Below are 26,443 nucleotides of genomic sequence, written 5' to 3'. Positions count from 1 at the left end.
TTAGATTCCATCTGGATTAGTTAGAAGAAAAAGTAATCAGAGGAAATGATGACTCTTCACACACAATGCAACGCTAACTAATAATTACAAAGACTATATATGAATGCATTGATGACAAGCCAAAAGAGAAAAAAGTCAACTACAAAACTATCTAGTCATCAAACTGAACAGTGGATATACCTCTGGCAAAGGAAATGGGAGGGGGAAGGTTATATGCTTTCTTTACACACTTTGGACTGTTTAAATTCTTACGTAGATAGGCATTTGTAATTTTTCTAATCAAATGAACTAAATGCATATTTGTGATGTGAGAAAGAAGCTGTTCTGTGATTATAGTTACACAAAAGTTTTTGCATATGAACAACTAAATAGGAATATGAAAAAAGTGAAACAGCTGGTTATGTGGTGGAATTCTGGATCTTTTTTTTCTTTTCTCAAGTGTAATTGTAATATTATTTAAGCAGTGACATCTTAAAAACATTTTAAAAAGGAACTTTCTACTGGTCCCTGAAAAATGGTGAAATGCTGAGCATCTCACTCTACAGGTGAGTCATAGCGAACCTTGGTCTCCTTTTGAAGATACCTGGAGCCGAGATAAGTGGTCTTCACTCTGCCTCACCCACTGGAAGCCTTCAGGGACAGCCTCACTCTTCGGAACCTCACGAGCCTGTCAGAACTTGTTTGTGCCAGTGGCACCAGCCCTGGTTTGGCAGTCTTCGAGGCTACACTCTGCTTTGTGATGGAGACAATGGGGAGAAGTCTCTCCCCAGCAAAACCAGCTCCTCATCTCTTAACCACTAAGGTCTACTCACTGTCAACTATCATCCCTAGCAAACTACAGGGGCCTCCTGGAAGATCCGTGGCTTTGGGAAGAGTGCCTCAAGGGAAACCATCAGTGTTTCCTCTGGCATAAATAGTGGTTTAGGAACACCTTTCATGGCCGGTTGTTTCCTATTATCCGTTGGAGTTTCATTATTGTGTTTCATCATTGTGTGGCAGCTGTGTCCGGACTGTGTATACCATTCATTGATCCATTAATTATACCAATGTGGATTGAGCACATCCTGTGGTAGGCACCAGGAAAAGATTGAGAGGTAAAAATAAGACAAGGTCCCTGAGGCGGAGGAGCTCATAGTTGGGGAGACAGACACATGAATACACAATTTAAACCAGAGTGTCATGCCCGAGAAGTGAGGAATAATGGTGCTACGGGAGCCAAAATACAAAGTGCCTACCTAGTCTGAGGCCATCGGAGAGGATTCTGGGTAACATAGCATGGTGACCAAGAGCACAAGCTTTATAGCTAGGCGAGCCCACGTTTGAATCCTAATTTTCCCTGTGTGACATGCTGCTTTACCTTCTCCACAATTTTCTCAACTAAAAATGAGGATAATAATACTGAGCTCCTGGGGTGGTGATTGTAAGAATTAAATGGGACATGGTACATCTTTGGACAAGACTTTGCACATTAAGAAACGCAAATAAGAAGTTATGTAGGATATTGAAGGCTAAGTAAGAATTCACCACGCCAGGAAGGGACGAGAGCTTGGAAAAGGCTTGCAGGCATGAAAGAGTATGAGCTGTTCTCTGAAAGGCAAAGAATCTGGTGTTTGGGATAAGAGGTAGATAAGGCTTGTAAAAGAAGCAGGAACCAGGTAGCAAAGAGCTGTGATTCCCAGATGAGGAAATTTGATTTTAGTCTGTGGAAAAAGGGGAGACCCAGTCCCTCACATTCACACTCCTTACTCCTGAATTTCACTTTCTTCTGATTGGTTCCTTTAAAAAACACCATTCTCTTCCCTATGGGGAACCACCCTTGTGCAGTGAACTGCGTACTCAGGTCAGTATCTCCGTCAGCTGCCTTCCCTGAAACTGCTGCTGTGCCATGAAGTGGCGTTTCTGATGTGGGCAGCACAAGACGGCCTCCGGGAAGGAGGGCCCCCAGCGCGGGTGCCAGTCCATACTTACAGATGCAGTCTCTCTGGTTCTTGGCCAGCTCAAAACCAGGCCTGCATTCACAGGCGACGCTGCCCCTCGGGGCCTCCTTGCAGATGTGACTACAGCCGTGATTCTTATTCATACAGCTCAGACCTTCTGCAAAACAGCAGCATGCAGCCAGTGACCAGGGTGGACCACACACCTGCCTGCCTGCGTATCCATCAGCCCCATATTTTAAAAGAATATGTCATTAAAATCAAGGCAGGTCAATTAACAGAGACATGAAAAGTTTCTTATGTCATCCAAGAGATATGATGTCTCCACTCTCTGAAAGAAGTAGGAGCCCCCCCTCCAATAAAGTGAAAAGAAAGCACCCACCAGAAGCTCTCTGCTGGGTATGGAATCAGAGCCTGCTGACCCCAGAAAATGGTCACCCACGCTGATCAAGAATGCAAAGAGAAAAGGAGAGTCTCCCTAAGAAATTCTGCAGATAAACTGAGGAAGAGTCCAATTGTTTTCACATAATCTGAAATGATTTTCAGAAAGTTCCCACCCTCCTTTCTACTCCCACCAAATCCACACTTGGGAGGTGCCTGTGGCTATTGTATTTTGGCACTACCGTATGGACACCTCCCCAGGGACTTCTCTTTTGTGACCACCCTCAGTTAGTCCCTGGGCCCCTTTCTCAGCAGGCTTGGAGCACGAGCCTCTAACAATGTCATATGACAACACAACAACAAAGAGAACAGAGGGAGATGCCCTACGTGGGGCTTTCTTTAGCTGCTGTATACTTCTTTTCAGGTATATGATAAGTTTCATTCGCCCCAATCTTGTGGTAACAGTGGCAGGAAGCAAGAAAGGTGGTTACTTTCCTGAATGGTTTAACATGCATTGAAATAATGGGGCCATAACAAAGTATGCACCTGTACGGTCTACCAGCATTGTGTCTCATCTTTGGGACGAATTCTTTGGGACCCTGCCACTTGCGAGCACTCTGAAGGAACTACTACCACACCCAAGAATATTCTCAAAACATCGGCTCAGTTTGTAGGGCACTATTAAGACATGTTTCTGGGATGCTTCTTCGATTTTGTGCAATGTGACTCAAGCATCTTGGCGAGTAGGGATTTTATTCTCACTGGCTCTCTACTGACCAGGCACTTTCTAATATTGGGACGTAGCACTGTTTTAAACATGAGTATAAAAAGTTTTCATTCAACTTCCCTAGGCTCCCACACGGTTCTGTATTAAGCTGCTAAAACCTTAGCCATTTATTTGGTTCTAATGAAGTCAAAAGTCACCTCTCTCCAATTCTCCCACATAGCCATCGATCTATGCTTAACTAGAATAATTGTTTTAATACAAACAGATGTCATTCCTGTTCCAAACGACAGTGTAACAGTTAATACATCCTATACACTCCTAAAACCATCGTGTTTGTTATCTGACTGTTATAAACTGTTTGAACACTAGCACTCGATCTGCTGTAAGTTGCTGGGACTCATTCACCCCTGCCAAGGGCTGCTGTCAATTAACACAGAAAGAGGCTTGCACTGGATTGGTGGAAAACTCTCTTTGCTCTGGCTGGAGATTTCTGAAGATGTTATTTACTTCCAGTACCAAGATGGCACAGGAGGTGAGAGCTGCCTCTCGAAGCAGTATCCTGCCCTCCTAGGAAGGGCCAACAAGCATTACGTTTGTCGTTGGGTCAGCAGAGGATTAGAAGTAACAGGTGTCAGGAGCACGTAGGAGTACACATAACAGTGCCCAAGAAAAGACGGCAGTAACACCTGCAAAGTACACTCCCCAAACAGGTCAGCTGCTGCTTCTTCTTTTTCACATTGTTTAACAAGTCTGTTAAGACATTTGCAAAGTGACCTTTACTGCCTCAGAGCAATTCATTTACAAAAGAAATATTTCATAAGAACTCACTGTATGCCAGGAGCCATGGGGATACCAAAAAAGTTGCCCTCTGATGTCATATCATATCAAGCTAGACCTAAAGTTACCAGGAGATAAAGAAGGTTTAAATGGCTCTGGACATGCTGAGGGCTTTTTGAAAAATGACTGTGAAGCTTTTTGATTTAAAACAAGGCCACTGCTAGGAAAGCAGATGGATCTGGTCCAAACTGGGGATCCCAGGCATGGTCTTGGCTCCCCTGCAACCCCCCAGAAATTGGCCTGGCAGTCATGTTTAGGGTTGTCAGTTCACCAGGAGCTAAACAGCTCAGAAATATTAGAAGTGCCCCATTCTGGTGGTCCCGGTCTCAGGGTCTCACTGAAGAATATTTCTGGAAATGAAATAAAAATATGGCTTGCCAACAGAGTGAGAAACATTCCACAAAGGGGGAAACAGGCCCGATGAGAGCACAGCCCCTTCCTCACTACCCTGACACCTTCCCCACTACTCTGAAAAGGCAGCAGTATAAACATCTAAAAATATTCTCAGAGCAGACAAACAAAAGAGGAATGCTCATTTTGAGAGCCTGAGCACCCATGAATAGGGACAAAGGCAGGCTGGGGCAATGGTGTCTCTCCCCAGCCTACCCCCATTACATGGGTGAAAACACACAGTCTCTCCATCAGAGCTCTGGGGTCTCTAAGGATTAAAAAAAATCAATAGCTTGAGCTTTCCCTCAGAATCAGCTATTATGATCTCTTATATTGAAGAATACTTAGTCAAGAACTATTAAAAACAATAACTATTAAATAACTATTAAAAACAGCATCACTAGAAAATACTAGCTTGCAGTGTTACCTTCTTTGAATCATTTTTCAAGTATCATGTGTGGGTTTCAAAGTCTATCTTAATACAGTTTCTAAGAGTTTAATATGCGCATCAGGGAGGAAATCCTAAAGGAACACTGCTTACAGATTGTTCTATTTGAAGAGTTAAACCCCTAGGATGAAGGAGTCTCAATTACAAACTGCTATAATCTGTTGGCTCACGCTGACATGGATTTGCCAAGCAATCAGGTTGAAACACAACAGAAAATCACAGAAAGCACTTCCAGACCACAAGTCATATTCCTGGATTTTGGTTTTAGCTCCAGACAAATATGTTCATTTTAAATACTCTTCAGGGGTTGCAAGAATGTCTGAATTGTAGAAAATTTAGAAAACGCAGATTGTGGAAAGGAACTGCTTTTGTATTTACTTCTGTTATGAGGACCCTGCGTCTGTAATCAGTCGGGGGGCTTGCTGGAGGGAAAAAAGGGGCTCAGCCACTGTTCTAGGAGTGCAAGGGTAAGAGAGGAGTCACTTTGTGAGTGGGTGAGATCCATAGTGGGGGTGTTCAAACAACGGTTTCACCTACAGGTCCCCACCTACCTCCTTACCGTGTGAAGAGAAAGCCAGAGTTACTTCCCAGGAAGCAGCTTTGAGTAACCAAAGGGGAAATGCCCTGAGATCCATCTTAATTCTGCCTCAGACCAGATGCAGAGCTTCCCCAAAGAGTCCAGAGAGAGACCAGCAGGAGAGTACAACCCAACTGCTACTCTGTTAGTCCCCATGAGATAGAGATCCACCTGATTGGAGCCAGAGTGTGTGACTAACCTGCTCAAACACTGACAGTGAGCAGGCTGGGGTGGTAAGAGCCATCAAACCCACTGCCTCCAGTGTTTTCTCTGACCATTCTTAGTACCCAAACAGGCTCCTAAAGAAGGAGACATCATTCTTGGAAAATGAGGCAAAAATCATCTTCCACAAAGAAACCTTTGAAACGTCACTAAAACTATGATTAAAACAATAAACCTACAAATCTGTGATTAAATAGAAGAACTTAAAATCACCTCATTCTTAAGTTATGAGAATGAACAAGGAGTTAATAGTCTAATATTTAGGGAACTTCCCTTAAAAACAGGCACAAGCAACCAAGGGAGAAGGTATACAATCACCAAAATATGACTGTTTGGCTTAAGAAAGAGCAGAGAACAGTTAAAAGCACATCATTCTGTTAAAAGTGGCTGATTGGCCACAAGGCCCCTCCCTCCCAAGCGTCCCCTGAACTAAAAGAGGAATTTAAAAAAGGTATAAACTCAACGCAGAGATAATGAAAGGTAGGCCATCAGAAGAGAAGAGTTGTAGGTTTTCACGTGGATGCAGGAAATCACACCATAGACAACCCAAATCTGGGGAGGGGGTCCCCTGCCCCTGGAGCCCCAGAGGCTCAGAGTTCCAAAATCCAAAACACAGGGCAGGCCAGGTCCAGCCTGAGGCTGAAAACAAGGCAAAGCCCTGGAAGTCTCCTAGGGAGGCTGCAGTCCTTCCCCACCCACCCTGAGCAAGGAGCAGGCTGGCACCTAGTGCTGTGGTTTGCAGCACGTTTTTGAAAAACTTGGCAGATTGTCCATTTCTCCTGAGACATCTAGTCATGCTTGAATTGTACTCTATTTAAAGATTAGAATCAGAGAATGTGAGTTGGAAGACACCTCAGAGCTCACCCAGTCCAACCCACTTATTTTGCCAGGTGAGGAAGTTGAAGCTAAAATAATTTGCCCAGTTACCCAGTAGCAGAGTCTGGACTCATCCTCAGGCCTCCAGACTTTCTAGAGCCCATGCTTCCCTTCTAAAGTTGCTGAGGGTGGGGGTGATTCTCAGAGGTGACCCTGCCCCCCATTCCCTACCCCCCACCCGCCAACCACAACAGGGCAGAGGTACCTTCTAAGCGGTGAATGCATGTGTGCTGATTGTCACTCAGGAAAAACCCCTCCTTGCAGCGGCACTCGTAGCTCCCCATAACGTTGACACAGGTGTGCTGGCAGCCGCCATTGTTCTCTAGGCACTCGTCCACATCTGAAGGGGGAGAAGGCTTAGCCTCTGCTTTTGTGATTGTTTCAAACACCCCACCCAGCCCAGCAGCTCAGAGATGCCTACTAAGTGGAGATGAGGTCTCTCTTCTGGTACCTGCATCACAGGAGCTCTCAGAATTGAAGTCGATGGGACCCCCATATGATTAGCCAACCCTCATGGGTGTCAGGCTCACTTAAAAAGGCCTTCCACATGCACACAAGATAATCAGTTCAGTAAATATTTATTGAACCCCTTCTCTTTCCAAAGTACGGTGCTCATGGAGACAGTAAAACATCGATGAGTAAGATCAAATTCCTTCACTGTAGGAGCATGCCCTTCACGAGGACGAGAAAGACAAATATACGAGTAATTATGAGATGTGGTACAAAGGAAAGTGAGGTCACATCTGGTTGTGGGGCATCAGGATGGGTTTTCTGGAAAAGCTGATGAAGGCTGGGCCCTGCAGGGTTTCTTCCACTACAAATGAGGAGAAGGGATTGTAGACAGAAGAAAGCATGAGCAGCAGCAGGAAGGCTGGGGAGCATGGAATCTGTTCAGATAACAGTGGTGGGTCATTCCACTGCGCTGGAGCGTGGGTACCAGCAGGGAAGTTACAAGAGACAGAGCTGGGAAGAGAGATGGGGGATCACACTGCACAGGACCTTGAATAACAAGCAAAGAAGGACCTACTTTATTTGGGAAACAGTTGGGAACCACTGGAGAAGGGGTGACATGGTCAGACCCTCGTTTTGGGAAGAATATGGCAGCAACTGTGGGAAGGACATGAGAAAGGCAAGAATCAAAAGCCTGGGAGCCTGGCTTCACACGAGTGCCTGAAATAGCCATGGCTGGTGGTCGTGGGGGACCGGACCTGGGCCTGGCAGTGGGGATGCCAAGGAGGGAAGAAATGAAAGAGGACTGTGGACAAGGTGCCTGGAGGGCGGGTAGCCATGGAAACACAGGGAAGAGCAGCACTGGGTATAGAAATGGGGGTGGAGATGTGCTTGGCCCCACCCAGCAGGGAGGTAATACTGGGAGGTGCTGACATTCAGCGCTAAGTCCGGCAGGGAGTGGGAGACCTAAGTCTGGTGGTGTAAAGACAGCTCTGAAGACCATTTACTTGTGGTGGCCTGATAAAGTGGTGGATGTGCATGAGAAAGCCAAAGGCAGAAGTGCAAGAAGGGAGAGAGGGGAACAGAAAGGAGACACCAGAGGTGGAATTCAGGAGAATATCAGGGGCAGGAAGAGGAAAGGAGACAGCAGGAGCCCCAGAGAAGCCATCAGAAAGATGGGGAGGGAGATGCCTCTTCCAGTGCCACGTCCCCAGGGTGAGTTTAGGGGACTGTCCTTCCACTGTGTCACTCACGACCCTCTGCACTTACCACATTGCATTCTCACAATTTTTTTTCCCCATTTGCACCTTTTGACCCCTCAAAATCTTTTACTTATCCATCTCCACTAGATTGCAAACTCCTTGAGGTTCGAGATTTGTGTTTGATTTCGCATAGCCCTGGAACCTGCAGATGTACATTAAGTGTTCAGTGCATGAACGAGCAAGCAGGAAAGCACCGCATCACCAGAGCCAAAGAAGAGGAAACTTCCAGAACAATCTCAGACATGACAGAGGCTCAAGGAGAAGGCTGATATAAAAGCAACTTATTTTCTCCAGCCTGATTTCCCACGTGCCTATCACTAGCTCCTGGGCATATCCGTAACAAGAAAATTCACATTTAAATATCTGTTATCTGGTTTCAAGCTTCAGATCTTCCAGTCATCCGTCTTCCCACACTACCGAGCAGATAGATGCCTTTCTAAACTGATGGGACCCAAGCCATCCCCTAAAGCCGAACAAACTTGCCCTTCTCTGTGCCAAATGGTGAAGGGAGCACATTCCAAGGGGATAAACCACATTAGGACACACCTGGCCTAGGTGTTCCTCGGTGAAGACTCACTGTGAGCAGGACAGGGCTGTTTCCCTAGACACCGAATCCTGGCTTGGTTTTGAGTAAAGGTATGCTCCCACCCCATGTTTATGTAACACACTCTTCCTTTTCTCCAAAGCAATTAGAAATGTGTCATTAAGTTGGGTGACGCACTCTAACTGAATTAATACAAAAGTGTTTGTGTTCACATGGACACATGTCCATCACTAGGCTGGTGTTTCTCCAGACTGTAAAACTGTTTTACAACCCTGGCGCATGTTAGAACCCTGACGCCCGATCCACCTCCTGAGACACTGATATAACTAGTCTTGGATGAGACCTAGGCAGTGGTGTAATTTTAAATTTTTCAAGTGATTCCAATGTGCAGCCTGAGTTGAGAACCACTGCTACAAAACCCAATAGCTATATTGTGCTTCCAGACACTCAATAAATAGAAACTGAATTCAGGTGGGGTGAGCTGCATGGAAGAGCTGCATTGCACTTTTTAGGCTCACGGGCATTCGTATCTTGGAGGACTCTGGGTTTAGTGCCAGAGCTTAGTGGTATTTGTACTCTGTACATTCTGGCTAATATATTGGTGACTAAGGTGCAGTTAGGGGGCTGAGGAGAGGTAAGGGCTCATCCCAGAGAACACAGGAAACCGCTGCTCCTGAAACTTTTGGCTCTGAGTTTCTTTCTTGTAACAAAATGCTTCGGTCCTTTCAAGTCTACATGGCAGAAAAGTCTCTATATGTACTAGTCCTGCTCTTCTTAATGTACCACTTTATTTTCTTATATCTTCCTTTAAAGAATCCTTAGCCCCTTCAGATACAGTCCATGGAAGAGGACGCTCAGGATCTTTCTGCAAGGCAGATCCTTGCTACAAAACCCACAAAGAGAACCCCAAGCAGGGGAAATGGAGATAGTCTGCTTAAATATCTGTGTTCGTGGCCAGGCAAGGACGGATTCCAGGCCTCAGGATTTCTGAGCAGGTCTTTACTCAGAACTCTACCCACCCGCTGGCCCTGGTCCTTAAGCCCTGGATGGCTCAGCTTGTTGTTTTTAGGAAGCTCGCACACCCCCAGGCTATGGTTTGAGCACAACTGTGATGACGGGGTCTCCCATCAGATACACATTCTCAAATGCCATTGTGGGCAAATCAAAGGGAAATGTGAAATCTGCCCTAGAAAATGGTAAAAAGAAGGGAAGGAAGGAAGGAAGGAAGGAAGGAAGGAAGGAAGGAAGGAAGGAAGGAAGGAAGGAAGGAAGGAAGGGAAGGAAGGAAAAGAACCCACAAACACAATTTATGCTTCCCATCAAATTACACACTAACGGTGATTTTTTTTTGAGTTTTTAATTAATCTCAATTTATTGCTGCTGTCAGGATTGTCACTCTAATGTGCCTTTTTTGTGGTACTGATGGCCTACAAAGTCTGAAAAGGGGTTAGTGGTCCTCCAGCCCTCAAGTCTTCCTGAGAGCTGCAGGCTTAGAAAGCCAAGTAGTTGGGTCCAAAGCCTGACCTCTCACAGAGGGCAAGACAGGAAGGGACAGAACCTTCATCAGGCTCCAGGTGACCTGGAAGTGGACAAAGGTCATACAAGGGAGTGAATCCCAAATGGAAATACTCTCCTTCCTCAACTCTCAAAATACAAGTTCTGCCTGTACTTATCTAGTGACTTTTATGCTGATCTCAAAGCATTTGATCAAGTGGCCATTCTCACTGCACGGTAAGGGGGCATCTGAATAGCTGTCCCCACAGAGTCAGGGCCTAGCTTTAGTTGTTCCTGGGACAGCCAAGTGGACATCAGGGGGCCAACCACATGAAGGATTATCAGTGTCAAAGGAATCTGATGCCACCTGTCTCCCATGATGTCCTCCTGGACAACTGATAACACCAGCCCTAAAATACAAACAGATCACAAATACTTCCCTGCCAGGTATGCTGCATCCTCTACGACTATCCAACACTCAACCCCATCCAAGTGTTTGCTATTTCTAAGTTCTGTTTTATTCCTGGCATAAGAAACCAGTGTAAACAACACTCTTTGCAGTCCCTAACTCAAGGACTGAAACTCCAACAGATGTTTCTGTTTTGTAGAATACTAGGAAGATTCTACAGGAAGGTTTCTGTTTGAATTTCTTTCTCCCTCTCAGAAAGAAAGAGGGGGGGTCTACCTGGCTGAGATCCAAGCACACATTTGGAGTCTTCAGGACAAGTAGTTTTACCAATTCTACAATAGAGACACTTACAGCATTAAAGAAATGGTTATAAGTCAAGACCCTTTTAACACAAAATCAAAGATCTTAAAGGTGACAAGCACGCTAGAAAGTCAGTAAGTAGTAATGATGGTGCCTGTATATCTCCTTGGACTAATGGAGGATTTATATTATGAATGATCACATAAAAACTAAAACACTTGGGGTAGCCAGTTAGCTCAGTTGGTTAGAGCCTGGTGCTAATAACACCAAGGTTGCTGGTTCGATCCCCTCATGAGCCACTGTGAGCTGTGCCCTCCTTAAAAAAAAAAAAAAAAAAAAAAAAAAAAACAAAAAAACAAGAAACACTTTACCTGGTTTTCTGTCAGGGAGTGTGATTTCTATGGAGACAGAAAACACAAGTCTCTGACTCCCTTCTTTTTTAATGAGTATTTCATCAAAGGAAAGAAAGGGGTGAGGGTGATGGAGGATACAGGAGAATTGTCATTTTCAACCATTTTCCTTACCAAGACAATTATGACCATCATGAGCCAACATGAAGCCATCAAAACAAGTGCAGCGATAATTGCCTGGAATATTCAAACAGTCATGCACACAGCCTCCATTGAGTTCGTTTTCACATTCATCAATGTCTGAGGAATAAAACAGAAGTAAACCAGACAGCTGCTATTTCTTTAGTATGAAGAAATATGCATTTACCTTTTAACCAGCCATCCCACTTCTAGGAAACTACCCCGAAGTTGCATGAACAATAGAAAATAAATACGTATAAGGTTATTCACTGCAGCATTTGCAATTACAAAATACTAGAAACAACCTAAATGCCCATACAGAGTAAAGTAGTTGAAGAACTATGGTACATTTACTCAGTGAATTATTATGCAGCTGTTAAAAAAAAAACAGTAAGAAAGATCTCTATGAACTGATTTGGAGTGATTTCTAGGATATACTATTAAGCAAAAAAAATCAAAATGCAACAGAGTATCTGTAGTATGTTATCTTCATGGAAAAAATAAGGGGATATAAAAAACACACACATGAAATTTCAGCATGCTTTTTCTGTAGAACTTGATAAGCTTATCCTAAAATTTATATGGAAATCCAAAAGACTCAAAAGAGCCAAAACAATTTTGTAAAAGGAACACAGATTTGGAGGACTTTATATAAAACTACAGTTATCAAGACAGTGTGCGGTATGGGCATAGACAGGCATATAGATTAATGGAACAGAATTGAGAGTCCAGAAATAAACCCTTATATTTACAGTCCCTTGATTTTAGACCACAGTACTAAGGCAATTTATTGGAACAAATGATAGTCTTTTCAACAAATGGTGCCGAGACAATTGGATGTCCATATGCAAAAAGATTGATTTAGGCCCTTACCTCACACCATACACAAAAATCAACTCAAAAGGGATCAGAGACCTAAAATGTAAGAGATAAAGCTATAAAGCTTTTCAGAAAAAATATAAAGCTTTCATGAGAAAATCTTTGAGACCTTGGATTATGGAAATATTTCTTAGATAAAACACCAAACATACAATCCATAAATTTAAAAATGTATTAAATTGGATCTTATCAAAATCAAAAACTTTTGTACTTCAAAAGACACCATTAAGAAAATGAAGACAAGCCACATATTGGTAAAACATAGTTGCAAATCACATACCTTATAAAGGACTTACAAAGAACTCTTACAATTCAATAATAAGAAAACAAACAACTCAGTTTTAGAATGGCAAAAAATTTGAATAGACATTTTACCAAATAATGGCTAATAAGCACATTAAAAGATGCTCAACATCATTAATTATTAGGGGAATTCAAATTAAAACTACAATGAGATAGCATTTCACTAGCACTTAGAAGAGCTATAATAAAAAGGACAGACAATGACAAATGTTGGCGGGGATGAGGGTTCCCAATGTATGGGAACCCTCATACATTGTTGATGGTAATATAAGATGGCACAGCCACTTTGGAAAAGAGTTTCGCACTTCCTTAAAAGATTAAATATAAATTTACCATATGACCCAGAAATTCTACTCCTAGGTATAGGAGCAGAGAAATGCAAAATTATGTCCACACAAAGACTTGCAGGTGAATGTTCACAGCAATATTATTTATCATAGCCCAAAAGTAGAAACAACCCAAATGTCTATCAACTGAGGAATATATAAACAAAATATGGTATACCCATCACTGGAATACTAGTCAACGATAAAAAGGAAGGAAATGCCAATAAAGGCTAAAAACATGGATGAACCTCAAAAACATTATGCTATGCAAAAGAAGCCAAACACAAAGACCATATATTGTATGATTCCATTTATATGACATATCCAGAAAAGGCAAATCTATAGAGACAGGAAATAGATTAGTGGTTGCCTGTAGCTGGGGCTAGAAACAAGGATTAACTGTACATGGCCCTGAGGGATCTTGCTGAGATGAGGAAAATGTTTGAAAACTATATTATGTAATAGTTGCACAACTCAACTAATTTACCCCAACTCATTGATTTCTACACTTACTAAGAATTGGTGAATGTAAATTACAGCTTATTAAAGTAGTTAAAAATAAAACACACATTTAGCTGCTTATTTGTACAGAAGAAATAGAGGAGGATAAACCGAAACTACAGAAATGGTGACCCACAGTATATGGGAAAGGGGCAGAAAGGAGGAGGAATGGGAACAGGGTAATAGGAATAGGAGGAGAGAGTAACACTTTTCTGAGTTTTTGTATAACTGTCACGCTCAGAACCATAGTGATGTTTTACATACACACACAAATACATGTACCTACATAGGTATGTACAATCAACGGGGGGGCGGGAGGGGAAGTGAGGGGAAGGATAAAAAATGGAACACAAAGAGAAACAAATGACTATAACTGTATTATAAATGAATGACATAACCACACTGAAGGGGATGGGGAAGAAAAGTACTAGTCCAAGTAAGTTTGAAAAACAGTATCTTGACTGGATGTTGTTAAAGCTAAAATCAAAAACAGCTGTATACGAATACTATACCCTAATTGGTAAATCCGTTCTACTCACAGGTTACAGATTAGTAATTCTTTCTTTGTATACTAGGATTGAACAAACAGGAAAATATACTGCAGATGAGAGACAGGTTTCTCACTGTTGGAGGAAGAAGTTATGAATAAGCAAAGAGGGAGATTAGAATGAATCTTGTGGTATTGCTTTGGAATCCAAAGTAAATCACTCATTTTACTCACATACACACATACTATATTTATTCCTTATATCTACCCCTTTGTGTGTGTGTGTGTGTGTGTGTGTGTGTGTGTGTGTATTTGGGTTAATATGTATGCATACTTTCCTAGCTCTGTCTACTGAGACGACCTAGGAGTAATGACACCCCAGTAACAATGAAAAACACCAACATCTAGATCTTGGTTTCTATATACCATTTTCTAATAAAAGGAACCAGGGTTCCTTGGAGAAGTGGTTGATTCCAGGATTGGGGATGGGAAAATAAAATACAAGGTAAGTCTGGACTATCTTCTGGTACCAGAAAATTAGGAATTTCTCAAAAAAAAAAAAAAAAAAAAAGGACGAGGGCATTTAAAAAGACACAGGAGACAATGTAAAGGAGCTCCCAATGGCTAAAGCTAAAACAATTTGAGCAAAAATAAATAACCATACAAATAATTAAATAAATACCCATGAATCCATACTAGCATAAATACATAAACACATAAATCAATGCCTGAATAAATGGGGAAGATTCTTCTATTATTAATGAAGAATCACAATAATAGATGTATAAGGAATGAGGGAACTACTAAATTACCGACAGCTACACATCACAGTAATATTTGTTGCAGGTAAGATCCACAGTTGGATGCTGAAATCAGTGCGCGAAGATCTGAGAAGAAACAGGGTATTAGCATAGGCTGAAAGCATCTGCCCCAAGATATGTATCTATTCTTATGCAAAGGGAAAGCATACCAACTCTGCAGTGGAGAAACCCAGAATACACCATTTGAACCAGGTGATCAAGGTTAATGTCACTCGTAATGGGACACATGCATGTTGTGTGTCCCCGATGTGACTGATGCACAACAGAACTGCTGTGGCAGCCTTGTCAAAAGCTTTACTTCTGTATTACTACAAACGCACAGCCTCAACCTTATCATGAGAAAACATAGGAAATTCTCTTATCTTTTCAATTCCTACCATATCAATTCTTATCATGAGAAAACATGGTAAACAAAAGAACTGAACAGTACTCATCAAAAGTGTCAATTTATGAAAGACCAGGAAAGACTGAGGATTGTCACAGATTGGAGGAGACAAAGGAGACTACAGATAAATGTAATGTAGGAGTTTGAGTTGGATCCTGGAAAAAAGAAAAAAATGAACTGTAAAAAAATGAAAAAAAAAACACTAATGAAATTTGAATAAGGTCTGTAGTTTTGTTAATAGCATTGTGACAATTTTAATGTGCTGGTTTTAATATGTGTTATGGTTATATAAGTTGTTAACATTCAGATAAGATAAGTGAAGAAGGGCACATGTGAATTCTGCACTATTTTTGCAAATTTTCGGAAGTTTAAAATAAAACGTTAAAAAAATACAGCTCCTCATACAAAGGCCAAGTTTCGATCCATCCTTGTTAAACTTTATTCAATTCTCTAAACTGCAAGAACCATGTAATGAATACTGGCCACTGCGATAGCCCATCCCCAAAGTATGGGACACAAGCAAAGATCATTTTAAATAAAATATCGTTTATCTAAAGCTACTTATGAATTGTGCTCGCTTCGGCAGCACATATACTAAAGCTATTTATGAATCGCTTTATTTTAAAAATACTTATTCGGGGCCCATACTTTCATATCTCCAACATTTTGACAGAAGAAACTTTGCGGAGGATAGAATTCTGGTCCCTCTGAGCAAACCCAGTTGCCATCCTTCAACTCAAACAGGAGCAGTGAAGCTGGTGATAATCACAACACAAATGGTACCATGGGTAGGACCTACGAGGCTTAAAAACTGATATGCCAAGAAACACACATAAAGGAGTTACATTTTTGAATCCTTGCAATCTTCATTCTCTCTTCTTTTACTTCTTGTAAGACAGTGTCTATTTCTGGACTCCCATACCAAGAAATCCAAACTAAATAGACACATCCTTCCTCACTAGGTTTATAAATCCTACAAGTATTCAAAAGAGCAAATCCTCCTAGGGGTTTAGTTTAAAATGCAAAGAATACATGCTCCTTGTGAACAGTGTTTGCCTGTGAATAAAGAATAGGAGAGTTTTTGTATCGTTTGGCTTTTTATAACACTAATCATATATTGTTTTAAAAGTGACTTTTAATAACACTAATCACATATAATTTTAAAAGTAATTTAAATATATAAAAGCAACAATGAAATAGTAGACTTTTCAATTATTAGCTGTTAGCAATTCAGTTTCATTTGTGATATGTCAATCCCAACAGCTAAGAATGAAGAAACTCTTGCCACCTGTCATTCAACATCATTTAGTAAATATGTACTTTATCCAAAAGAAACCATGGCATGGTACCTGCTCCCAGAGAGCATACAGTTACCAGAGGACACAGTGAAAAAGTGAACATTTTTTCCCCAAGCAGGGTACCAACATGTGTGAATTCCAGTATGGAGGAAATCAGCAGAGAGATGTTTCGGGGACAGGGAGTCTATTGGCCTCCCATGATGTAGCGCAGATAGAAAGACGGCTGTCTGTCGCTGGGAAAATATGAACTGGAAGAAACAGAAGGGCTTCCTGGATGGACCTCCAACCCCACTTGCTGTGAACCTGACCAGGAGCATGCTCCTCTGGTGGGAAAGGCAGGAGTTTTGCTCCTTAGCAAAAGGGAGACTATACATATTAGGATTTCTCATCCAACCATAGAGGAACACCGGGAGGCTGAGTGAACAGGACAGCTGTGAGGCCAGGGACAGAGCTAGACACCTGACTTCCTTTCACCTGCAGGCTAATTGTGTGATCGTGGCCACAAGTCCCTTTCCCAGTTTCCCTGGTCTCAGTGTTCCCATCTGTAAAATAAAGGATGGGATTGCCTCAGAGCTCCCTGAAAAGTCCTGCCATCTCCAACGGCCATGATTTCCATCCCCATGAACAGCTGCCTCCTATAAGGGTCAGGTCTCCAGCCAATTCAGAGTTTGACACTGAGCTATTCCCCAGTGGCCCAGAGCTCAAAATGGCAGAGTCCTTACTTCAGGCTCCCAGAGCTGGAACTCTAAGGGCTTAAAGTGTCCCTCTGCACATATCTTTCCAGGGTGAACTTGTAGCTCCGAATGCAGCAGACCCTTGGTGTATCCCTCAAGCTTGGCAGGTCAAAATGCCAAACCTCCCAGAGCCGTGGACAAGATGGAACATCCAGAGCCTGCAGGGGAGGGTAGGATTGGCACTCAGACTCCAGAGCAAGGGTGCAAACTGCCCCTGGAAGGTAAAGGATTTGCTCTGCTCTGGCAGGCACTGCTCTTCTGATCAACATAACATGACTGGTGACTTTCTGCCCTCAAACTGAGTGGGACCAAAAGATACTGAAGCATCTCTTTTCCTTTTTAGAAGCTAAACACCAGGGACATTTCGGAGCCAGATAAAACTATAATCAGCTCTAGGGAGGACTCTTTAAGGATCTGAAATACATTTCAGAGAGAGGGGGATGAGACTTGGGGGGAGGGGCAGCACTTTTACCAACATGAGTGGCCACTACAAGAGCTGGGGAGATGAGGCGCTTCCCCTGCTGGTCCCCCCACGACTGATCCCCAAGTCACTTACCCTCACACTGCCTGCCCTCCCCTTGGTAGCCAGGCTTGCAGGAACACTTGTAGGAGGGGACTGTGTTTTGACACAGGGCATTGGTGTGGCAGTCATCTAGCCCTCGGGCACACTCGTCCACATCTGCAAAAAGCACAGCAGCTCCTAGTACGGTACCCTAAGCCCGGTGTGACCTGACCTTGGCCACTCGCTAGCATCACCTCCCACCAGCCCACCCCACTTCACTCCTCACCAACTGAACTGCTTGGGAGGCCCTGGGATGAGCCATGCCATTTCCAGGCCCCTGTTTCCAGGCATGGTCTGATCCCTCTGACTAAAACAGCCTCCACCCTTTCTACATGCCTTCAACTCAGCTCAAATCCACCTCCTCCAGGAAGCCTGTCATGAGTCCTGAGTGTAGGTGAGGTGTCCCCCCACGATATATATATATATATATATATATATATATATATATATATATATATACACACATATATATACGTATATATACATATATATGTATATATATATACATCTTTTCATAGCGCACATATCACTCAGGGCTGTCACTGTTCTCCAGCCCTTCTCCCACTCTGCATGTTGTTTGATCACAGACTGGCTTGACACATAAATAGGCAATAGTAAATGCCTGCTGAAGGAAAGATCAAGTTAGCAAAGAAGCTTGCCCTGGGCTGTGAGCACACCATCCTGAGCTCTTAGAGGGTGCAAAGAGGGAATGGTACCCACAGCCATTCACCACTGCCCACCCTCTCAATCTGGAAATCGGCCTTGGCAGAAGTATTGTCTGGATTGACACCACTCCAGGACATTAATTAAAAACAAACGTTTTGAAAGTACTGTACGTCCAGTTAGTGGAGAACATCCAGAGTACTTATCTCCTGCAGTCCAAAACCCAGGCTGGTCCCTGCTTTCAGGCATTCCCAGATCCTCAACCAGTGGCTATTCCGCAGATAGAAAAATCTCCGAAGCCGACCCTGAAGCCCGCAGGAGAATTTCCTCGCCCCTGAAGTAAGCAGGAGCAAAGCTACCATGACCTCCCGAAGTACCCGAGCCGGCTGCGGCCCTCAGTTTCCCCATCTACACAACGAGGAGCTAGACCTGGAGACTCCAATGCCCTCCTCTCTGCTCACCTGGCGAGAGTCTGACCAACAGGCGCTCTCCGGGGTCCCGGAGCAGCTGGGACCAGGGCGGGAACTGTCATCAGCCCCCGGTCCGAGGCTGGGTCGCAGCACCCAGGCCCTGGGCCTCTAGCCCCAGCAGTGGTGGCGCCTTGGCCTGGGCGACGGGTGAGAGCCCCCGGGGAATGGGGCCATGCGAGCTCCCGCAGCCCAGCCCCGCGGGCCCGGCCCGCCCGGATCCGGGACCCAGGACTCCCTTCCCGGCGCCGGCCCCGCCTGCGCCCTGCCAGGTGCGACCCTGCAGCCCGACACTCACCTTCCGGCGGCCCTGGGGCGCGGCCCCAGCAAGGAGGGAAAGCTGTGGTCAGCAGCAGCGGCAGCAGCGGCAGCAGCACCCGAGCTGCCCCGGGACAGCCGCGGCCCGCGACCCCCATGGAAGGCGCGGCTGCTGCCGGCAGAGGCGGCGGCGCGCGGGCAAGCACGGTGGAGACTCTGGGAGGTGTGTGCGGGCGCCCTGCCCGCTGCGCTCTGACACCCCCGGCCCGGCCCCGCCTGGCCCCCGAGCCCCGGCCTCATTTTCACACGGTCCTCCCCGGCCGGGGCGGGCTGCGCGGGGGCAGTGCCGCCCCTACCGGCCCCCCTTCCTTCCCCCTCCCGGCCTCGGGCGCAGGGGGCGCGGCCGCGGTGGCCCGAAGGCGGCTGTCAGCCTGGCGGGGGCGGGCCCCAACTCCCCGCACAGGCCCTGGCACCAAACTCCCTTGCTCTCGCACCCCCGCCCCTCTCCAACCCTCAGAGAGCCTTGTGCTCCGCCTGCTTACAGTGTCCTACAACTTGACCCAGTCCCTTTTGTGAGGACAAACAGGCCTTCTAGCCTGAAATATTCAGCCACTGGGCACCCAGGAAGTGTCCTCTGTGGTTCAGAGTCTTGTAGTCCCCAAGCCCAAAGCCACCTACGGACTGTCCACTTGGGAGTGGGGGCCTGTGGATGGTGTGGAGGGGATTCCACATACATCTGACCCTCAGGAGAACTCAGTGAAAAGGGTGACGCCAGCTTCTCTGCTCACCTCAGCACACCCTCTGCACCCTTCTCCATTCTGCCCACCCCACAGCCCTCCGAGGACAGTAGGCCACTTGTCCCACCATGGGCCACACTGAGGCTGTCCCTCTGGCACACTGCTGGGCCCAGAATCGCAGCACAAAATGTTCACTTCACCGAAAACCAGTTAAAATGTATCTTCAGCGCAGCCTAAAAGGTGAAGGGAAAGGGGACTAGAGGTCAAAGGTGAGCCACCAGGGACAAGAGACAGCCCCAACTTTGCTGGGGCAAAGGTGGTATCTATGACCAGTGGAACTCATAAACATCAGATCCCGCCAGCTGCACATACAGGCAGTGCCTGTCACCTGGCTCTCCGAGCAAGACTTCCTTACAAAGGAACACACACTCACAGGGCTTCCCAAAGAACCATCCTAGGCACCATCCTAGGCACAGATGACTGACACCCACTACACTCAGCATCACTCCAGGAACAAATGTAGCACCGACTCCTAGATGCAACAAACACCTGCTCAGGGATTTTAATGTTCTTTGAGCTTCTCTGTATTTATTAAATTTTCTCCTTTGAATATATACATACATACGTGTGTTTGTGTCTATATTTATGTCTCTATCTGTGTCTGCATCTACATCTATCTATTCATTCCTTTGATAATCAGAAAAAAATAAACATCACAAAAAATCCCCATCCAGCTCATGCACAATAATAGCACATCTCCCTGGGGTCCATCCATCCCCCTCCCAGAGCTCCTTCCTCTGCACCCCTCTTCTGCTGTCCTTGCCCCTCCCATGCCCTTGGCGCCCAGGCTGAGACTGCCTCTTTGGGCCTTAGTTGCTAGTGCTACTCCCTGATAGAGAATCTGAGAGGAAAACTTTTCTGTGGTTGTTTTTCTTTTGACCTTTTCATCCCTTGGTGAAGGCAGGCAGGTTGCATCCCTTTTTCTGTCGTTCGCCCCTCCCTCCCATCCCCTTTTGTTTTGTGCGAGAGAGACACTCAGCTATTTCTAGTCATAAGGATGGTTTTTACACATTTGTAAATCTTCACTTAGTGAAACAGTTCCCTTTGTCTTTGTGTCCTTAATGGTGGCCATAAATTACGGCCTTCTTTTCTCTTCGTTGCATCAGGCTTCATTGCTTTTGAAATGATCAAAGTTATTTTCTTTTAAAATCCAACGAGACACTGCCCATTGTGTGGCACAGACCTCTTTAGCTCTAGTCAAAGCATACAAATACATAAAGCTGCCCATTAAACTCTACCGAGCCTCCTCCAGCCCCTTGTGCCTGCTGAAGAAATAAGATGAGTGCTGTATTTTTCCCTTCACCGGTTCCCCAAGTTTATATTTCAGTAAGAATACAAATTAATAATGGTAAGACCCAGCGCTTTTTTGCCAAAGAGGGTCCATTTTTGTCATGTTTCCTGGAAAAATTCACCACTGGCATAGATCTTAAAAAGTGTTCTGAATCCTATTTTGTTTGCCCCAACCTTCATACAAATGTGCTTTCAGCTGGTTGGCTCCCAGACGCCTGGGCAACCTCTCTGACACCTCAGATTAAAGTCAATATGCTTTACAACTGGGACTTTCCAAAGGGAAAGGCTCCAGGGGAAATTTGTGTTCAAATGTCAATGTTTTCAGTGTTCCAATGTCAGGAGGGACTTGGTGGGCCCTGCGCTAGCTGCTGTCTGCCCTCTATTGTCCAGCTTAAGTCCCCACAAACTGCCCCAGAATTAAAGTTGAATCTCTCTCTTCCTCTCCTTCTCCCTTCCCCTCAGGCTGAGAGGCTGTGAAACAGGCTTGAGGGGAGAGGCAGCACAGCCAGCCAGCCCCAGGCTCACCAGGGCAGGCTTCTGGCACTAGAAAGACTGTTGAAGCGAAGAACCCTGGGTGCCCCACACTACGTATGACAAGGTTAAATGCTGTGTTCACAGGACACCTTTCAATACCCATCTTTTTTGACTCCTCAGCAGCCTTTGGAAACTCCCTCCCGTGGATTTTTATCACAGCAGGCAAGCTCCTGGTTTTCCTCCCACCTCTCAAGAATGGCCTTCTCTTTCATCTTCTTGGGATCCCTTTTCATATCCTCTTCCTCATGGTTCACTCATTCCCTTGATTCTAGAATAGAAATCTCTAGTTTCGATCTCTCCCCTTAGCTTCAGCCCTGTACATCCAATTGCCTACTGGCTGCCTCCACCTTGATCTCCCATAGGTCTCTCAGATTCAAGATGTTCAAAAGAGAGCTCATCTTCTTCCTCAAACCTGCTCCTTCTCAATGCTCTTTCTCTTATTCTGCCAATACCAACTCAGAGACCTGGCAGGCATCCTGGACTTCATTCTCTCCCTTCCCAGTACATCCAAACATCATGTCAACTCTACCTTTTTACCACCTCTCAAAACCATCCTCTTCCTCCATGCAAGCAAGCCGCCTGAGCTCAGGGCCTCATCCTCCCTCACCGGATCTGTTACTCCTAGTCCTGGCTCCTTACTGGTCTCCTTGTCTAGAATCTCACCCCCTTCAGTGTCTTTTCCACAGTGGCTGCCAGAGTGAAATGTAAATTTCATCATACCATTCCCAGTCTTCCTGAGGCTAGTCGAGACTCCCTTGATATAACCACTCCGAAGAACTGTTGGGCTATATCTACTAAAGCAAAACATGCCTACTCACTTCTAAGTATATGCCCCACAGAAATTAGTGCATGTGTTCACCAAAAGATGTGTGCAAGAGCGTTCATAAATAGCTATATTCACACTAGCACAGAACTAGAGAATGCATAAACAAATTGTGGAGTATTCGTTTGATGGAATACTATGGAGCAATAAAAACAAACAAACTGATACAAGCAACAACATGGAAGCATCTCATGATATTTATACTGAGTGAAAGAAACCAGATACAAAAGGGTACATATTGTATAATTCCACTTCTGTGAAGTTTAAGAATAGGCACAACTAATTAACAACAATAGAGGCCAAAATGGTAGTTCCCTCTGAGGATGGGTACTGACTGGGAAGGAGCTGAAGGAACCTTCTGGAATGCTGGAAATGTTCAGCTAGACCTAGGTAGTGATTACATGGATGTATACACATGTAAAAATTTCTGGAGATGTTGGCTTAAGTTTATGCACCTTATACACTTTATTCTATATGTTGTGTCTTAATAAATAAGTTGAAACAAGAACTGCTTAGACAAAGACCTTTATGATCTGATCCCATTTTACCTTTCCTGCTTCTCTCCTACCACTCCCTCACCCATAGGCTATGCTCTATTTCTATGAGGAGTTTGTCATTTTTCCCCTCATGCATCTTTTCTTTTGCTCACACTGTTCCCTTTCCCTGAAAGACACGAAGTGGGTCTCAAGAACTATTTGAATGAATGAAGTGCAACATCTTGATTAATAAATATCACTATACCCCAAGGAAAAATGTGTTTGCTGAGATGTCCGCCAAAAAGCCATTAGCTACATATGAAAGTACTAGAGTTTGCAGGTTAGCAGATCCTGAGAACTAATGCAGAAAGAAAAACCCATCTGCTTGTGCACACATATTAATTTCTCCTCAGATGGATGGCTTGCACATCTGAAAAAAAATTTTTCAATATGTCTGAGCTGGATAAGAGGTAGTAAATTTTTCTGGTTGCCTACCCATCCCCATCTGCTCCTTCCTCCTTAGTTATATATATTCACCCTCCCCCAGGCAGCCTACTTCCTCGGAGGGAAGCTGTGCCACTTTCATCTTCAGGCTCTGAAGTTGGCTTAAGAATATCTTCCACTCCATTCCCCTTGTAAGTGTCATTGGTTCAGGGATAAGCATGTGACAGCACTCCAATCAGAGTGAATCTTAGGTCCCGTGCCTGAAAGGCTGGCATGGAAGAGTTCTCTTTTTTTCCTGTTATGTGATTGTGGTGAATGAGAAACTGTGACAGCCTTCTTGATCCCAAGAGCAACACTGAGAAGCCAACCCAAAGGCACTCCCCACGTCAGCACCTCCAGTTATGTGTGCCAGTACACTTCCTTACTGTTTCAATTTGTTTCTTTTTAAAATTTATTTATTTTTACTTTTTAAATGGTGGTAAAATATATGTAACATAAAAATCACTATTTTAACCATTTTAAAGTGTACAGTTTAGTGGCATTAAGTATATTCACGTTGTTGTGCAACCATCATTGCCATTCATCTCCAGATCTTTTCCTTCTTGCAAAACTGAAACTGTACCATTTAACAATAGTTACTCATTCTCCACCCCAGCTCCTAGCAACCACCATACTACTTTCTGTTTGTATGAATTTGACCACTCTAAGTATCTCATGTGAATGGAATCAGATGGTAGTTGTGATTGGCTTATTTCACGTAGGATGATGTCTTCAAGATTCATCCATAATGTAGCATGTATCGGAATTTCCTTCCTTTTTTAAGGCTGAATAATATTCCATTATTTGTGTATACCGTGTTTCCCCGAAAATAAGACGTAGCTGGACCATCAGCTCTAATGTGTCTTTTGGAGCAAAAATTAATATAAGGCCCAGTCTGATATTATATTATATTATATTATATTATATTATATTATATTATATTATATTATATCCAGTCTTATATTATATTAAAATAAGACCAGGTCTTATATTAATTTTTGCTCCAAAGGTCACATTAGAGTTGATGGTCCAGCTACGTCTTATTTTCGGGGAAACACAGTACCACATTTTGTTTGTGCATTTATCTGTTGGTGGGTTGCTTCTACCCTTTAGATATAGTGAGTAACACTGCTATGAACATGGGTGTACAAATATTTGTTTGTGTCCCTGCTTTCAATTCTTTTGAGTAGATACCCAGAGGTGGAATTTGTGGATCACATGGTAATTCTATTTTTAATTTTTTTGAGAAAGCGCAATACTGTTTACCATAGTAGCTGCGCCATTTTACACTCCCACCAGTAATGCACTAGGGTTCCAATTTCTTCACATCCTCACAAAGCTTACTTTCTGGTTTGGGCTGTTATTTTGTGTGTTTTTTTTAAAATAATGGCCATCCTAATGGATGTGAAGTGGTATCTCATTGTGGTTTTTTGAATTGGTTTTTCTGCTATTTACAGCCAAAAATATTCCTATTCAATTCTACAGAATCTTCCATTAGGAAACTGTAACTGAGTAGCAGGTGATCCTCTGAGTGATTTGGGAGAAGGATAGTTGTATAGGTTTGAATCCTATCAGGAGCCTAAATACTAAATGATTATTTTATTCACAAAGTGCATATTATCTTGGTGAAAATGCCAGGACTCCATTTATTTCTTCAATGGTTCTAAAAATCACACCAACATTCTCTTTTGCTTACACAGGGTTAAAAATCCTTCCAATAAATATTTACTTAAAAATGATAATAGTTAACCTTTAAGTGAATATCACACGTCAGAAACTATTCTAAGTACCTCATATGCATTAGTTCATTTAATCCTCAGAAACTCTGTGAAAAGATACCATTATTATCCTTATTTTACAGGTGGAGAATCTGAAGCGCAGAGAGGTTAACTAACTTGCTATTCAATGCCAAGACGTCCAGCACTGGATCGCCCTCCTTAAGCACTGCTCCATACGGCCCATACGTGTGCAGGGCACTGTGCTATGGCGGGCACTATGAAAAATACAAAGATAAGTCAGAAGCAGAACCTGCCCTCAAAGAGCTTACAGTCCAGCACAAAAGAGACATAATGAGCATTCATCCTCAATGCCTCCTCCAAAATATAAATATGAAATTCTTGTTTAAAAACCTGTTAAAGGTGTTCCCCTTTCTTTTTATGAGCAAGTATACCATTAATATCAAAACTTGGTAATATTGTACACAAAAAAGCAAACTATAGATCAGTACCCACTATGACCATCAATTAAAAACCCTGAACAAAAAATTAGCAATCAGAATTCAGGATCATAATTAAGTGGGATACATTTCAGAATGCAAGGGATTATTTACTATTATGGTATCTACTTACATAATTAATCATATTTAATAGATTTGAGGAGGAAAATTGTATGATTATCTCCGCAAATGCTAAACGGCATTTTAAATATGTATTCTTGATTAAAAAAAAAACCTCCATATTATAGGGATAAATATTTCTTTTACATGAAAAAATGAAATCTATCTCAATCCAAAAGCCAACATCAAGCTTAACAGGGAAACATTAGAAGCATTTCCACTAAACTCTTAAGAAAGACAAAGATGATCACTTCAATATTACTTAACACTTTACAGGATATATCAGTCAAATTAACTAGACAAAAATAAATTAGAGGTATAAAAGTTGAAAAAGAGGAAATATTGCAGGTGATATAATTGTATATCAGGTAAATCAAACTGAAAAACTACTACAAACAATTTAAGAAAATACAGTAAACTAGTAGGGAACAAAATTAATATACAGAAATCAAGTTTTCTCAATATAAATGATATGAGAAAAGACCATGTTTATAGCAGCAACAATAAAAAAAATTAAATACCTGGTAATAAACATAGCAAGAAATACTCAAGACCTATGTCAAGAAACATTTTTTAACACTATTAAACACTTACCAAAATAAAACTTGAACAAGTAGAAATATAACATGCTCTTGGATAG

General features: G+C 43.4%; 1 protein-coding gene across 7 annotated transcripts in view; it reads right to left on the bottom strand.

The window, feature by feature from the left end:
• SCUBE2 (signal peptide, CUB domain and EGF like domain containing 2) overlaps positions 1-19,397 on the bottom strand; it is a 61,499-nt gene extending 42,102 nt beyond the window's left edge. For 2 of the 7 annotated variants that reach the window (XR_004424506.1, XM_033121905.1), the window contains exons 1-5: positions 19,106-19,395; positions 17,672-17,794; positions 11,376-11,501; positions 6,598-6,732; positions 1,969-2,094 (exon numbers count right to left, since the gene is read on the bottom strand). Coding sequence is in view for 6 of the 7 variants with exons in the window: in XM_033121905.1 (XP_032977796.1) it covers positions 1,969-2,094; positions 6,598-6,732; positions 11,376-11,501; positions 17,672-17,794; positions 19,106-19,223 (628 nt within the window). In the remaining variant the exon portion in view is untranslated. Of the gene's footprint in view, positions 1-1,968; positions 2,095-6,597; positions 6,733-11,375; positions 11,502-17,671; positions 17,795-19,105 lie in introns of all 7 variants that reach the window. The other 5 variants (XM_033121907.1, XM_033121910.1, XM_033121906.1 and 2 more) reach the window with 5 other exon arrangements.
• Between the last annotated feature and the right edge of the window lie 7,046 nt (positions 19,398-26,443).

This window comes from Rhinolophus ferrumequinum, chromosome 11 (genome assembly GCF_004115265.2).
Source record: "Rhinolophus ferrumequinum isolate MPI-CBG mRhiFer1 chromosome 11, mRhiFer1_v1.p, whole genome shotgun sequence".
In the NCBI taxonomy this organism is placed as follows: domain Eukaryota; kingdom Metazoa; phylum Chordata; class Mammalia; order Chiroptera; family Rhinolophidae; genus Rhinolophus; species Rhinolophus ferrumequinum.
This window is presented reverse-complemented; position numbering and strand designations above follow the sequence as displayed.